Source organism: Pipistrellus kuhlii, unplaced genomic scaffold, assembly GCF_014108245.1.
Source record: "Pipistrellus kuhlii isolate mPipKuh1 unplaced genomic scaffold, mPipKuh1.p scaffold_m20_p_82, whole genome shotgun sequence".
Lineage (NCBI taxonomy): Eukaryota > Metazoa > Chordata > Mammalia > Chiroptera > Vespertilionidae > Pipistrellus > Pipistrellus kuhlii.
Genome location: NW_023425587.1, coordinates 41,715 through 54,258, shown reverse-complemented (window position 1 = coordinate 54,258; position 12,544 = coordinate 41,715). Strand labels below are relative to the sequence as shown.

Genomic DNA, 12,544 nt, shown 5'->3' with positions numbered 1-12,544 from the left:
AGCTGTTTGGAAAAATTATCTGAGATTTCTGGCTAAGGTCCATGTAAAGGCCTATTTGCTTGCTTTTACGATTTTCCTCTATGTAGTGATCAGATGTGTCTCCAAAACAGCCCCTCCAGGCTGCGTGTCCCCAACCCCGGGAATGTGAGTCCAAGGTGTTCACTTACATCCACAGACGTCTTAGTGAGACCCAGAGGGAGGAAAGGGAAACCGTGAAGAAACCCTATGCATGAGACAGGTCAGCCATCTCCATGGACAAAAGTCAACTTTTCCAGATAAACTTCTTGGTCATAAATATAAGGAAAACTGTCACGAGCCGTTTATTTTTTCATCCTTAAAATAAAATTTAAAAAATAGCTCTGGAGGATAGACAAGTGTGGAAGAATGAGGAAAAGGAAAGGAAATTCAGCCCCTGGACCTGAGCTGCTGAGAGAAGAGAAGTTCTAACAGGATAAGCACATCAGGGTTTATTTGAATAAACAAAGCAGCACGTGGCACAGAGGTCAATCTTTCCGCAGGGGCACCGTCTCCTCCCGGATGCCCTCCTTAGTCACGATGCAGATCCGCAGGGCGTCCCCGGTGTACACGTCCCTCTCGGCAGCAGAAATGAAGACGTCTTTCACGAGCCGCATGGCTCTGTCCAAAGATAGCGGGACATGCTCCACATTCTGCATGTTCTTAAAACCAACCTGGTGGGACAGGAAACTTGGGTGAGGCATCACGTGACCGTACGGAGGACCAAGCTCTTGTCCCTCTGCCTTAACATGTCTGAGTTCATAACAAACACGTCGCACGGATCAGTGTCCTCCCACACAGATGCGTGGAGACAAAGCCCTGGGTCTCAGGAAGCCCCTGGCCTGAAGGTGGGCAAGGGCAGAGCGTTACAGACTGTGCTGCAGCTGAGGAGGGAGAGGAGCCAGGAAAGCCGAGCAGCAACGATCAGACCCGCTAGAACAAAAGACACTGGAGTTGAGCGTGAAGGAGAAACACGGGAGTAGAGGTAGTAAGCAATGAGCAGAGAAGTTACTGCATGTGACCAATTTCAGAAAAGCGAGGAGAATGACCTGGGGAAGGGAGCCAGAATGCAGGACAGATATGAGGAGATACAACAATCCAGGCAAGATGCCACACTGGTCTGAGTTCAGTCAGCAGAAATGGAAAAGGAGCATGTTAATAAGACAGAGATGGTATCAGGGAGAAAGGTGTTTTCAGGAAACTCGGGTGAGGATGTAAGGAGAACTGAAAAGATGGACCAACTGTGGTCAGCACCAGAGTCCTAGAAGTCTCAGGGATGCAGGAAGCAGGCAGGCATGGGGTAGGTGAGCAGTGGCCGAGGGCCAGCAGAGACCAGTCTAGCAGGCAAATCAGCCATAGTCCACAAGGATTTACGAGAAAGCCTGGCCTCCCCCCTGCCCCTGGCCCTGGAGCAGAGGAGAAATGGGGCAGTGTTGTTACCTGGTTGTCCAGCAATGGCTGCAGCATGGCACTTGCTGAACCTCCTGCTTTGAAGGAGTCTCTCTGGTAGGAGCCCACGGGGTCAAAGCTGTACACGGCTCCCTTCCCTTCAAGAAGGAAACAGTCTCCATGAGGCTGCATCCTGACCCCAATCTCAAATCATGGCAAAGTGTGAAGCTGAATGGACTACTGACTTAGCTAAAATTTCAGCAACTCTCAGCGAGGAGCACAAGCCCTGTTGCACATGGAATATCAGCAGCCTGCCCTCCCGTCCCCCAGAGCCCACCTGCCACTCCTGTTTCCACGTGGTGTCTGCCACCAGATTGCACTCTGCACACCAAACACCACCCCCATCCTTGACTCCCTGTGTGCATGTGGCCTCACAGGCATGACAGTTAATGGTCACAGGTCCTGCTCTAAGTTCTGCACCAAATTCCTCCTGAACATCGTAGTTAGTATGGAACCAAAACTGCAACCACTCTGAAGCTGGCATGTGAAACACGGCAGTGTGGACAAGGCCATTTCTGTGGCTCCTAAGAGCAAACCTTTCTAGCAGCCTCAACTCCATCAGCACATCCACAGTGATAGACAGCCTACAGAGAGGGTAGGGCTGGGGCGTGGCGATCAGACCTGACCATCACACCTAGGTGCAGCATTGTCAAGAGGAATGGAAGCCAAAAATTGGAACAGGCCAAAACCAGTTTGGCTCAGTGGATAGAACATAGGCCAGTGGACTGAAAGGTGCCAGGTTCGATTCTGGTCAAGGGCATGTACCTTGGTTGTAGGCACATCCCCCGTAGGGGGTGTGTTGGAAGCAACTGGTTGATGTTTCTAGCTCTCTATCCCTCTCCTCTCCCTTCCTCTCTGTAATAAGTCAATAAAATATATTTTAAAAAAACAAAACAAAACACTGGAACAGACATTTTAAGGAAGCCTCCAATGTAGAAGACAGAGCCCAAAACAAACAACAAGAAAACCAATCTGATAAAATGCAACAACTCAAGGAAACTTCAAAGTATAACAAGGTATAAAAAGAGCAGGATTCTTAAAAATATATATATATATATATGGAAACTGAGAAACAAAAAAGGGAAAGCTGGTGGAGAAGGTGGAGAAAGAGACACAGTAATGAGGAAAAATCCTAAACGAGGGTCAGAACCCAGGATGAGACAGAGGCCAACAGTAAAGTCTCAGAAAGGCCTGCCTGTTTCTTTTTCAGAAATCCACTTGGAGAAAAACCAAAAAAGGGATGCCTTGGTCAGAGCTGAAGACTGCTGGGGAACAAACTTCTTTAACAAATAGTATTACTTTAAGGAAAATCAAAGACAAGATTAGAAAGGACAGTTGGAAATGCCTGAGAATCAAATCCACCAGAACAAGGAGCGCTGTCATGTGTAAATCAAAGGCCAGGAAGGGCCTGCAGTCAAACAGACCCAAACCCCAGCCTGCCGGTTAGTAGCCATGAGCTCCCAGATCAGCCCTGACTCTCAGGGGAGGTCAAGGACCTTGCCTGCCCTGCTGAAATTCAACCGTAGCTACGAATGCTGCTAAAACAGGAATTTATTGATCTGACATTCAAATCAGATATAATTTAAGTCAAAGAGGCACCAGAAGAGCTGTACTAGGTTAGGCAGCTGATCGGTGGCTAGAATTTAATTGCCCAGGTTAAGAGTAATTAATTTCTGATGATCATTTCTAACCCTTACACTTTCTCTTAGTTTTCTAGGCTGTAAGCCTCAAAAGATACTGTGTTGGCCTAGTCTGTTTCATGTGAACCGTGAAGGTGGAAGTGCAGAAAGCTCCTAGAGCCCCTTGGTGGGGGCAGCAGGGAAGCCTGTGGGCAGAGACACAGAGCCTGGAGGGACGTAACAGAGAAGCCCCGACTCCTTCCCACCACCTTCCCTCACGGAAGGAGACCCATTTCAGTGACCAGGTCTCACTGACGCTTCTGTAAGCCACTCTAAATGGTGCACAGACAGACCTGAGAGTCTATGTGGTGTTTGAAGCAACTGAAAGTCAGCACAGATCAGACCTGTGTGAAGCTTAGCCAAACAATAGGACAGAAACGTCCCGGCTCTGTCGGAAACCAGAGCCTTTCAAAAATGTTACAAAACCACGGGCGAACCTTAACCGGTTTGGCTCAGTAGAAAGAGCGTCAATATGCAGACTAAAGGATCCCAGGTTCAATTCCGGTCAAGGGCATGTACCTTGGTTGTGGGCACATCCCCAGTGGGGGGTGGGCAGGAGGCAGCTGATCAATGTTTCTGTCTTATTGATGTTTCTAACTCTCTATCCCTCTCCCTTCCACTCTGAAAAAAAAAAAAATCATTAAAATATATTAAAAACAAAACCACCAAAAAACACACGGGTGAAAACGCATGCATTCCTTCCAAGACATCAGTTTTTTAAAAACTTTTTGATGTCAAATAAGTTTATCCTCCAGATCAAATTTCCTTTTTAAGACTAAAATGCTGAGTACCTACTTCTGAACTCACTGAGACCTTGAGGAAATAGTAAAGTAACGCCTGCCGACATTCTAACGCCAACTGCCACCTGCTCTGTGTCCCTGGACAACCATCTATTTCCTCTCAGCTTCAGTCTCTGTTGCTTTATCAGAAAATAAAATTGTTGGGCAAGATGGTCCTTGTGGTTCTCTTCAAGTCTAGATGAAACCCCAGCACCTAAGACATGCCAGCCCCTCCTTTTCCACAAGAAAGACCTTACCTTCTTCGTCGAGTCCCCCGATGATGTTGTAAACGTAGTACGGAAAGAAGCGCCGTGAGTAGAGGATTGTGGACAACATTGCTGCAATAGCCCCCGTGGTCATGGCCTTGTTATTGGAATGCTTGTACATCTGCCATTTTAAACAAAAATAGGTATGTAGAGGCAGACTATATTTATTATAGGCTACAACAATGAATAATACAGGGAAAAGAATAAGTGCATATCTTGGTGAAAGAAAAGATACCTGTTTCTCTCATGATAAAAATACACAATATTACTAAGGTAAAATAATTCACTATACCCTATCACTTTGGGAGGAATAAGAATTTTTAGAGGAAAGAACACTAAGTTTGCCCTCTAGTATCTGGTTTACAGACTATTTCCCATGTCATCCTTATTCCAAGACAAAGATACAAACTCCAGAGCAAACTCACACCAACCCAGCTCTTCACTCCGCATAGACCAGTCAGAAAACTGTAGCCGTGGGCCAAATCCAGCCCCACCCATGACTGTAAGCAGTTTCTCTCATCATGACATGCCAGCTACAGCTGCTTCTGAGTTTCAACAGCAGAGCTGAGTGTTGCCACCAAGACCTAGTGATCCACAAAGCTGAGACACTTCCCATCTGGGCCTTTGTAGAGTCTGTGAGCCCTGATCAGATGCAGGTCGAGGCCCCTCTTGGCACAGCAGCCTCGCCTGAGAGCAGAAATGAGGCCTCAGAATATAGGACAGGTGTGGTCTTGCTCCTAAAGCCCCTGCAGTGAGGACAGGAGCCTCCGAACCCAGGTGACATTCACATTCAGAGTCCCAGCCCACATTTATTTCACCCGTGGGAACCCAAACTTATCCAACAGACTGAGGAATCTTACCAAATAGCAAATATAACATCAAGTTCCCCAAATTGTCAGCCACATAGCAACCATCTCTAAAGAGACACCTAGGAGGTACTGTGGAATCATCAGTGACAAAGCACTCAAGACACAAGTGGTATATGTGTTGGTGTCCAGAAGAATGTTTTCCGAGGTGAAAGTCATACAAAATTTTAATTTCCTTTTATTTCAAAACCAAACCCCATTTATTCACCTCACCATATATGTAATAATGTATCGAAGAAACATTTCAGGAAGTATTGTGCACTAAGTTGATCTCATTGATTCTTGTTTTATTTAACAAAACAGCTCTCCCTGTCATGTTTATTTTTGCCCTCTAAGTCCCATTTACAAAATATGTATTAGAAACCACACACAGGTCAATAAATGTAAGTTGCTGAAGCTTGCAATGTAAGTGGAATCCTATCTAATAAGAGTAATATGCAAATTAACAATCACCCCTGCTATACCCACAAGCCACACCCACCAGCCAATCAGGAGCGAATATACAAATAAACCCAACCAAGATGGCTACGGCCACAGAGAGCAAGAGGGAGGCTTGGGTTTCCCCAGCAATGGAGGAAGCCAAACTTTCCGCCTGCCCTTGCAAGCCTAGGCCTCCACTCAAGGCTATAAAATTTCAATTATAGAAGATAACATAAACCCAAACAGAAAAGAGTTGGAAAGAGCAGGCGGCTAGAGTTGCTCTGGGTGATGGAGGAAGTCAAGCTTTCTGCACACCCTGGCCAGACCACGCCTCTGCCTAAGCCTACAAAGTTTCAATTATAGAAGATACAAAAATCCGAATAGAAATGGCTGCTGCCACTGAGCAAGCAAAAGGCTTGGCTCCACTCCAGGTTATGAAGTTTCAATTGTAGAAGATAAAAAAACTCCAGATACCAGGGCCTCCACTTGGGTTGCCAGGTGGCGTGGCCTGAAAACCACCTCAGGCCCCTTGCCCAGGCCGCCCCATGCCCCAAGGGAACCCCTACCCTGATCCAGAACACCCTTCAGGGCAAAACAGCCCCTACCCGTGCACCAGGCCTCTATCCTATCTAATAAAGGAGTAATATGCAGATTAACCATCACTAGAACACACAAGATGGCTACCCCTATGTGGACCCAAGATGGCCAACCCCAAGATGGCCAGCAGGGGAGGGCAGTTGGGAGGGACCAGGCTTGCAAAAGAAGGCAGTTGAGGGTGATCAAGCCTGCAGGGGAGGACAGTTAGGGGTGGCCAAGCCGGAAGAGGAATGAGACCAACCTTTAGCAAAGGGCTGACACATCACTGCCTGAGGCATGAGCTGTGAAAGAAGGCAATTGGGGGCGATGAGGCCTGCAGGAAAGGACAGTTGGGAGGGACCCAGGCCTGCAGAGGAGGGCAGTTAGGGGCAAACAGGCTGGCAGGGGAGCAGTTAGGCATCAATCAGGCTGGCAGGGGAGTGGCTAGGGGATGATCAGACTGAAAGGCAGAAGAGGTTGGGGCAATTAAGAAGGCAAGCAGGTGAGCAGTTGGGAGCCAGCAGTCCTGGATTGTGAGAGGGATGTCTGACTGCCCGTTTAGGCCCGATCTCTGATTCTCTCAAGGGGTCCCAGATTGGAGAGAATGCAGGCTGGGCTGAGGGATCCCACCAACCCCCATGTATGAATTTCTTGCCTCTAATTTTTAAATAAGTATTAACAACCAATAAATACTGAATCAGATAGCTCCTACATATGCAAGAACTACGTGTCAGATGAGTAAGGCACTGCGTAGTCCAGTGAACACACCACTCGCAGGGGGAACATCTCAGATGTTACAAACAGGCAGGCAAACATGGTCACTACTGCTCATTTCTTCATGTACCAGGTGGACCAACCAACCACTTAAAAACTGTGACCACAACCTACAAAATTAAATGAGGAACCAAGGGCATTGGAACTGACACTGCAAATACCACCAACAGCTCTGTCAAAATCTCACTAGACTACATTTCTTTTTTTCTTTTCTTTTTTATACAAACACTTTATTAACAGTGGCGCATCTTCCCCGTGGGCTCTGTGTTCACGCAGTCTCCGTGCCTCTCGCTCGGACTCCAATAGGGTGAGCACGTCGCCCTCGCGCACAGGGCCTTTCACGTTGCGGATGATGGAGCGGCTCGTGTCGTCCACGAACTCCACGCGGACCTGCGTGCACTGTCCCTGGGAGCCGGTCCTGCCCAGCACCTTGATCACCCTGGCCAGCTTGATGGGCTGCACGCGACTCGTGTCCATGATGGCGGCAATAGTCGGGCGGAAAAAAAACTAGACTACATTCTGAATGCTGACAATGGTGACTGTGAGTTCTAGCCCTTCTGATTGCAGTAAAATCCACCTAACAGTCCAAACACTCCTACCCTAGTCTGGAAGCAACTAGAAGCAAATGCTTACTATACACTAATCCAAGTCCAGACCCCCCTTGCTTCATCTGAGTCAATCACAGCTCATGCCTCAGGCAGGGACGTGTCAGCCCTTTGCTAAAGGTTGGTCTCATTCCTTCTTTCACTTCTTCCTAACACTGCCTCTCCTCTCTCCCATCCCACCGGCCTCAATTAAAGCCTGTGAAGGTAGTAGGTAATATTGGCTTTCCCCTTCCTACTCCTACCCATAAGTTCTGTCTGTAAGGGACAGGGGGGGAAAACACATCAGCTGACAGGATTCCAGACCAAGCTCCCATCAAAAAGCTTGTTTTCTCCACAGAAGTCGATCCGTTTTGTTTTTTAGGGAAGAAGAACCCCATTCCTGCTGCCTCAAAAAAGGGCAGAAATCCTTTCTGTTGTAGGGATCTGACAGGTGGATCTGTTGTGGTTTCATGTTCTTTTTGTTAATGACGCTGCATCGATAGGTAAGTTTGTCATATTAACCTAGCGCTTCTCCAGCTATTCTGAGCAGCAGCCACACCATGTCCGTAAAAGTGTCTAACGAGTTATTAACTTCCAATAGTCAGACATGTAAGACGCATTTACCTTTAGTCTTGCTTCAATAATCTTCGTCAGGGTTAGACAGTCTCCATGGAAACCGCTGCATCCAATGACTGTTTTGTCTGTTCTATAAAAAGCACATTTCAGGACATTGAGTTGGTTAAACAGTAAAGCAAAACACATGTTGGGCAATGCTAAACTTAAAACTTCTATTCCCATTGTTCACTGGATGGTAATGGGACAACTGCTATTGCCATTCAGTGAATAATGGAAATGGGGAAATGTCTGTAACTGGATACCTAATTCCTTACATCACATAAATTTTAGAGAAAAATACAAAGTTTAAAAGAAAAAATAAGATAATGTATTAGTAATACATATGACCAAAGTCCAGCTTTAACTTTGTGTACAATTAGGAAAATCGTTAATACCGCAAGGGATTATGGGGGTGTAACATGCAACATGGTGGCTGTCGTTACTGTCGTACATATTTGAAGTGGGTGAGATAAGTTCTCATTACAATAAGTAAATCTGTGCAATATGTGCGTGGACAGTTTTTACCTAGACCAGTGGTCGGCAAACTGCGGCTCTCAAGCCACATGCGGCTCTTTGGCCCCTTGAGTTTTAAGCAAAGTCCAACTTAGGAGTACCCTAATTGAGTTAATAACAATGTACCTACCTATATAGTTTAAGTTTAAAAAATTTGGCTCTCAAAATAAATTTCAAACGTTATACTATTGATATTTGGCTCTGTTGACTGAGTTTGCCGACCACTGACCTAGACTTACTGTGATTATTTTACATTACATGCCAATTAGAATCATGTTGTACATCTGAAACTAAGATGGGTAAAATGTTATGACAGTCAAATAAAGGTAGACACAAGTCACCATAAACATATGAAAAGAGCCTCCTGGTTTCTCAGAAATCCAAATCTAAACAAGAGACGATTTCCACCTATTACCCTGGCTGTAATGCCTCGTGCTGGCAGCTTTTGGAAAATGGTCCTCTCAGATGCTGGGAAGAAGTACGCATCAATCTCACCCTCAGGAGGTGACTGGCTAGATCTAGCAAAGGGTTAAGCGCATATCACTTTCATACAATAATCCCACTGCCAGAGATTCATCATGTCAGCAAGTTTGCAAAGACATGTTCTAGATCACTTGTGTGAGTATACATACTATTGTAATGGCTCTCCAAAACAACAAATAAAAAACATCCCACCCGAGGGAAACTGGTTTAATTTTGGTTCATCCCTACAAGTTCAACATGTCTCAAAAATTAACCTGTGAATCTGGGTATTAATCTATAAAGAAAGCTAAACCAACCTTGTCAAGAACTATTTAGCATAGGCCATGATTTCTGTTGTGTATTTGAAATTTTTCATGACAAAATGTTGAGATGAAAATATTTAGGTTATGGCCCTAAGTGGTTTGGCTCAGTGGATAGAGCGTTGGCCTACAGATTGAAGGGTCCCAGGTTTGATTCCAGTCAAGGGCATGTACTTTGGTTGTGGGCACATCCCCAGTAGGAGGTGTGCAGGAAGCAGCTGATGTTTCTCATTGATGTTTCTAAATCTCTCTTCCTCTCTCTTCCTCTCTGTAAAAATTAAATATGTTTAAAATAAATAAATAAATAAAAATAATCTTAAAAGAAAATATTTAGGTTATGAAAGGCACTGTTGCTTAAACCGGTTTGGCTCAGTGGATAGAGCATCGGTCTGCGGACTGAAAGGCCCCAGGTTTGATTCCGATCAAGGGCACATACCTTGGTTGCGGGCACATCCCCAGTAGGGGATATGCAGGAGGCAGCTGATCCATGTTTCTCTCTCATCAATGTTTCTAGGTCTCTATCCCTCTCTCCCTTCCTCTCTGTAAAAAAACCCGATAAAATATATATATTTTTTAAAAAAGAAAGGCACTGTTGGTATCCACAAATGGCAGATACCATGAACACTACATAGTAAATTATTAGGAAATACTAATTTGTAAAATTGTTTCCTAACAAAAATGCAAGCTAAGCCCCAAACAGGGGCGGTCTAAGAAGTCACACAACACACTGTTTAGAAGTTAAATTTCTGTAGCAATAAATTACTACAAGGAGCTGGGAAATGTGGAATTAGAAATTTACTTACAATTTGTAACATTTGGGACTGTCCCGGGTGTGGATTGAAAACCCTTCACTCAATCGAGTATCAGAAGCAACAATGGAAAAATCTTCTCCAGCAATAGCCAATACAGTACTGAGGAAAAAAGGACAAAAAAAATTAATGAATCCTCCTGGATGGTAAACAAGCCTGACCCAACAGAAGGGTGCGGGCCCAGTTCTGACCACTGCAATAAAGCGAGTATCACAACAGAGTGAGTCACAGTTTTTGGGTTCTCTGGGCACAGAAAAGTTACATTTATACTACACTGAAATAAGTGTGTAATACTATTATGTAATTTTAAAATGTTATTGCTAAAAAATGCTAACCACTTGTAAAGAACACATCATCTGTGAGCACATTAAACACAACACAAGGTATGGCTGCACTGGAAAAAATCACTGAATACGAGCAAGAGCAGGATTCAGATAGAAGAGGTGAGATCAGGAAAGGAGCCCTGGCTACAAGTCACCTGGAAAAATATCCAGAATTCTTTAAAATACAAGTCTACATCACAGCAAAGGGTCCATAGTGGGAGGTAAAAGAAGAGCCACAAAATTATCATCATTATTAAAAATTAAATGCCTGCCCTGCCGATGTGGCTCAGTGTTTGAGCATCAACTTATGAACCAGGTCATGATTCCATTCCTGGTCAGGGTACATGCCCTGGTTGCGCTCAAGCCCCAGTGTGGGGTGTGCAGGAGGCAGACAGTCAGTGATTCTCTCTTATCATTGATGTTTCTAACCCTCTCTCCCCCTCCCTTCCTCTCTCTGAAATCAATAAAAAAATAAAAAAAATATATAGACTGAGAAAAAAGGTAACTCAGTTTAATAATCAGAAATTCATAGAGCTTAAATTGGATTACAAGAGGCTAAAAAGTGAGAAATGAGTACTGAATATTCAAAATCTTGCACAGTCTTAGAATTCACAACTGCCTTTTGAAATGAGTCCAATAGCCACCTTATGACATAACTATTCCATCAGTTGCCACCAAAAGTGTTAGAAGTGAAACAGTAAAGCATAAACTCAGTGGCCACAGATATATGGATTCAAATCCTGGCTCAACTTCACACCGGCCTTGTAGCTGGAGCCCCAGGGTCATTGTAAAAACGGGCTAATACCATCTAATACTCAGGGCAGCATGAGGATGAAAAAATCTAACTGCTGGCAATTTACAAAATGCTTGATTCTCCTCCAAACTCTAAGAAGCTAAGGAAGAGAAGGGCATTTGTGTTCAAAAAGTGGAGAGGCCACATTGCCCTTTAGTGGCAGGCACAAGGCTAAAATCATATCTTCCACCACATCCCAAAAATATGCTTGAATACTTCAAATCCACAAGACCTGATTAAATAAACTGGTGTGTTCCAGCTGGTGTTTGCTTTACGTAGTTTGGTCGGTAAACTGCAACACTGCCTCAATTTACAGCTGCCAAGAGTCCTTAATGGACTAATTCAACCCTAATTCTTTCAGTGTTTATCAAGGAAAAGCACCACGTAATATAAAGCTGTATTTTTATTTTTAAAAGGACTACTTAAATGTAACATGCAAGATAACATTTTTAAAGGCCCTCTTCTGAGTATTTTCCCCCGGAGTTAAGCTAAATCTTAAAAAAAACAAGCATTGAACTATGAAACGAAGCCTGGCCAACTAATGCTACTTTCTACCTAAAATAACAGAAGACGATTAAGTTGTGTGATCAGCCCTTGTGGCTCCAGACACAACTATGCATCTCCAACGCGGACGGATCCACCCTCAGACACTCCACTGTCCGTTGCTGCCGGTGGGTCCCTCCGGGAAGCTCCCCCGCAGCGGAGGCCGGACTTCGTGACAACCTGCGGCCTCACTGCCCACTGGCCGACCGCACCGAGACCCAAGTGATGGGCCCAGAGGACAAGCCACCCGGAGACGGAGGCCCTCAGCACACCGGAGGGCGTGAGCAGAGCCCGGGATGGGGAGCGACTGTGAGGCCTCACCCTCCGTTGAACGCGTAGGGCGAGAAGCGCAGCTGCACGGGGCCGGCGCCGCGCGGCTCCATCGCCATCTCTCGTCCAGGACCCCAAGACACCGCTGCAGAGGACAACATCGCCGGCACCCGCTCCTGCTGTCTCACCCCGAGATGGCCACCCAGCCGGAAGTAGGAAATCGCGCCACTTCCGGTTGTCCCGCGGCGCTCCCTCTGGTCGCCCGGGCGCGCAAAGGTGCCCGGTTTCCAGAGGTCCGCGTGGCTGCTGGGCCCCCCACTCCAAGAAAGCTGACGGAGGTGTCAGGGTTTTCTTCCTTAAGAAAACACCCGAATTCACTTTGGATGTACAGGAATTTTAAAGCCTGACCATACAAAAATAATTGCCAACACTACCGCGCATCGCAAAGTCGGATCGTCTACGGGAGTGCAAGTTGGTGCGGCAGAATT

The 12,544-nt window shown here is 45.7% G+C and overlaps 2 protein-coding genes across 2 annotated transcripts; both read right to left on the bottom strand.

Annotated features, from left to right (window-relative positions):
* Window positions 1-297: 297 nt before the first annotated feature.
* On the bottom strand, window positions 298-12,282 carry PSMB1 (proteasome 20S subunit beta 1). Its single transcript, XM_036425523.2, has 6 exons — window positions 12,108-12,282; window positions 10,122-10,229; window positions 8,033-8,114; window positions 4,180-4,309; window positions 1,456-1,562; window positions 298-689 (listed from the first exon to the last, which is right to left on the bottom strand). Exons 1-6 carry the CDS (start codon window positions 12,215-12,217, stop codon window positions 504-506), a joined length of 723 nt encoding a protein of 240 aa, XP_036281416.1. The 5' UTR covers window positions 12,218-12,282; the 3' UTR covers window positions 298-503.
* Window positions 6,996-7,346, bottom strand: LOC118712086 (40S ribosomal protein S28-like). Its single transcript, XM_036425514.2, has one exon. The coding sequence runs from the start codon at window positions 7,299-7,301 to the stop codon at window positions 7,011-7,013; it is 291 nt and encodes a 96-aa protein (XP_036281407.1). The 5' UTR covers window positions 7,302-7,346; the 3' UTR covers window positions 6,996-7,010.
* Window positions 12,283-12,544: the final 262 nt, after the last annotated feature.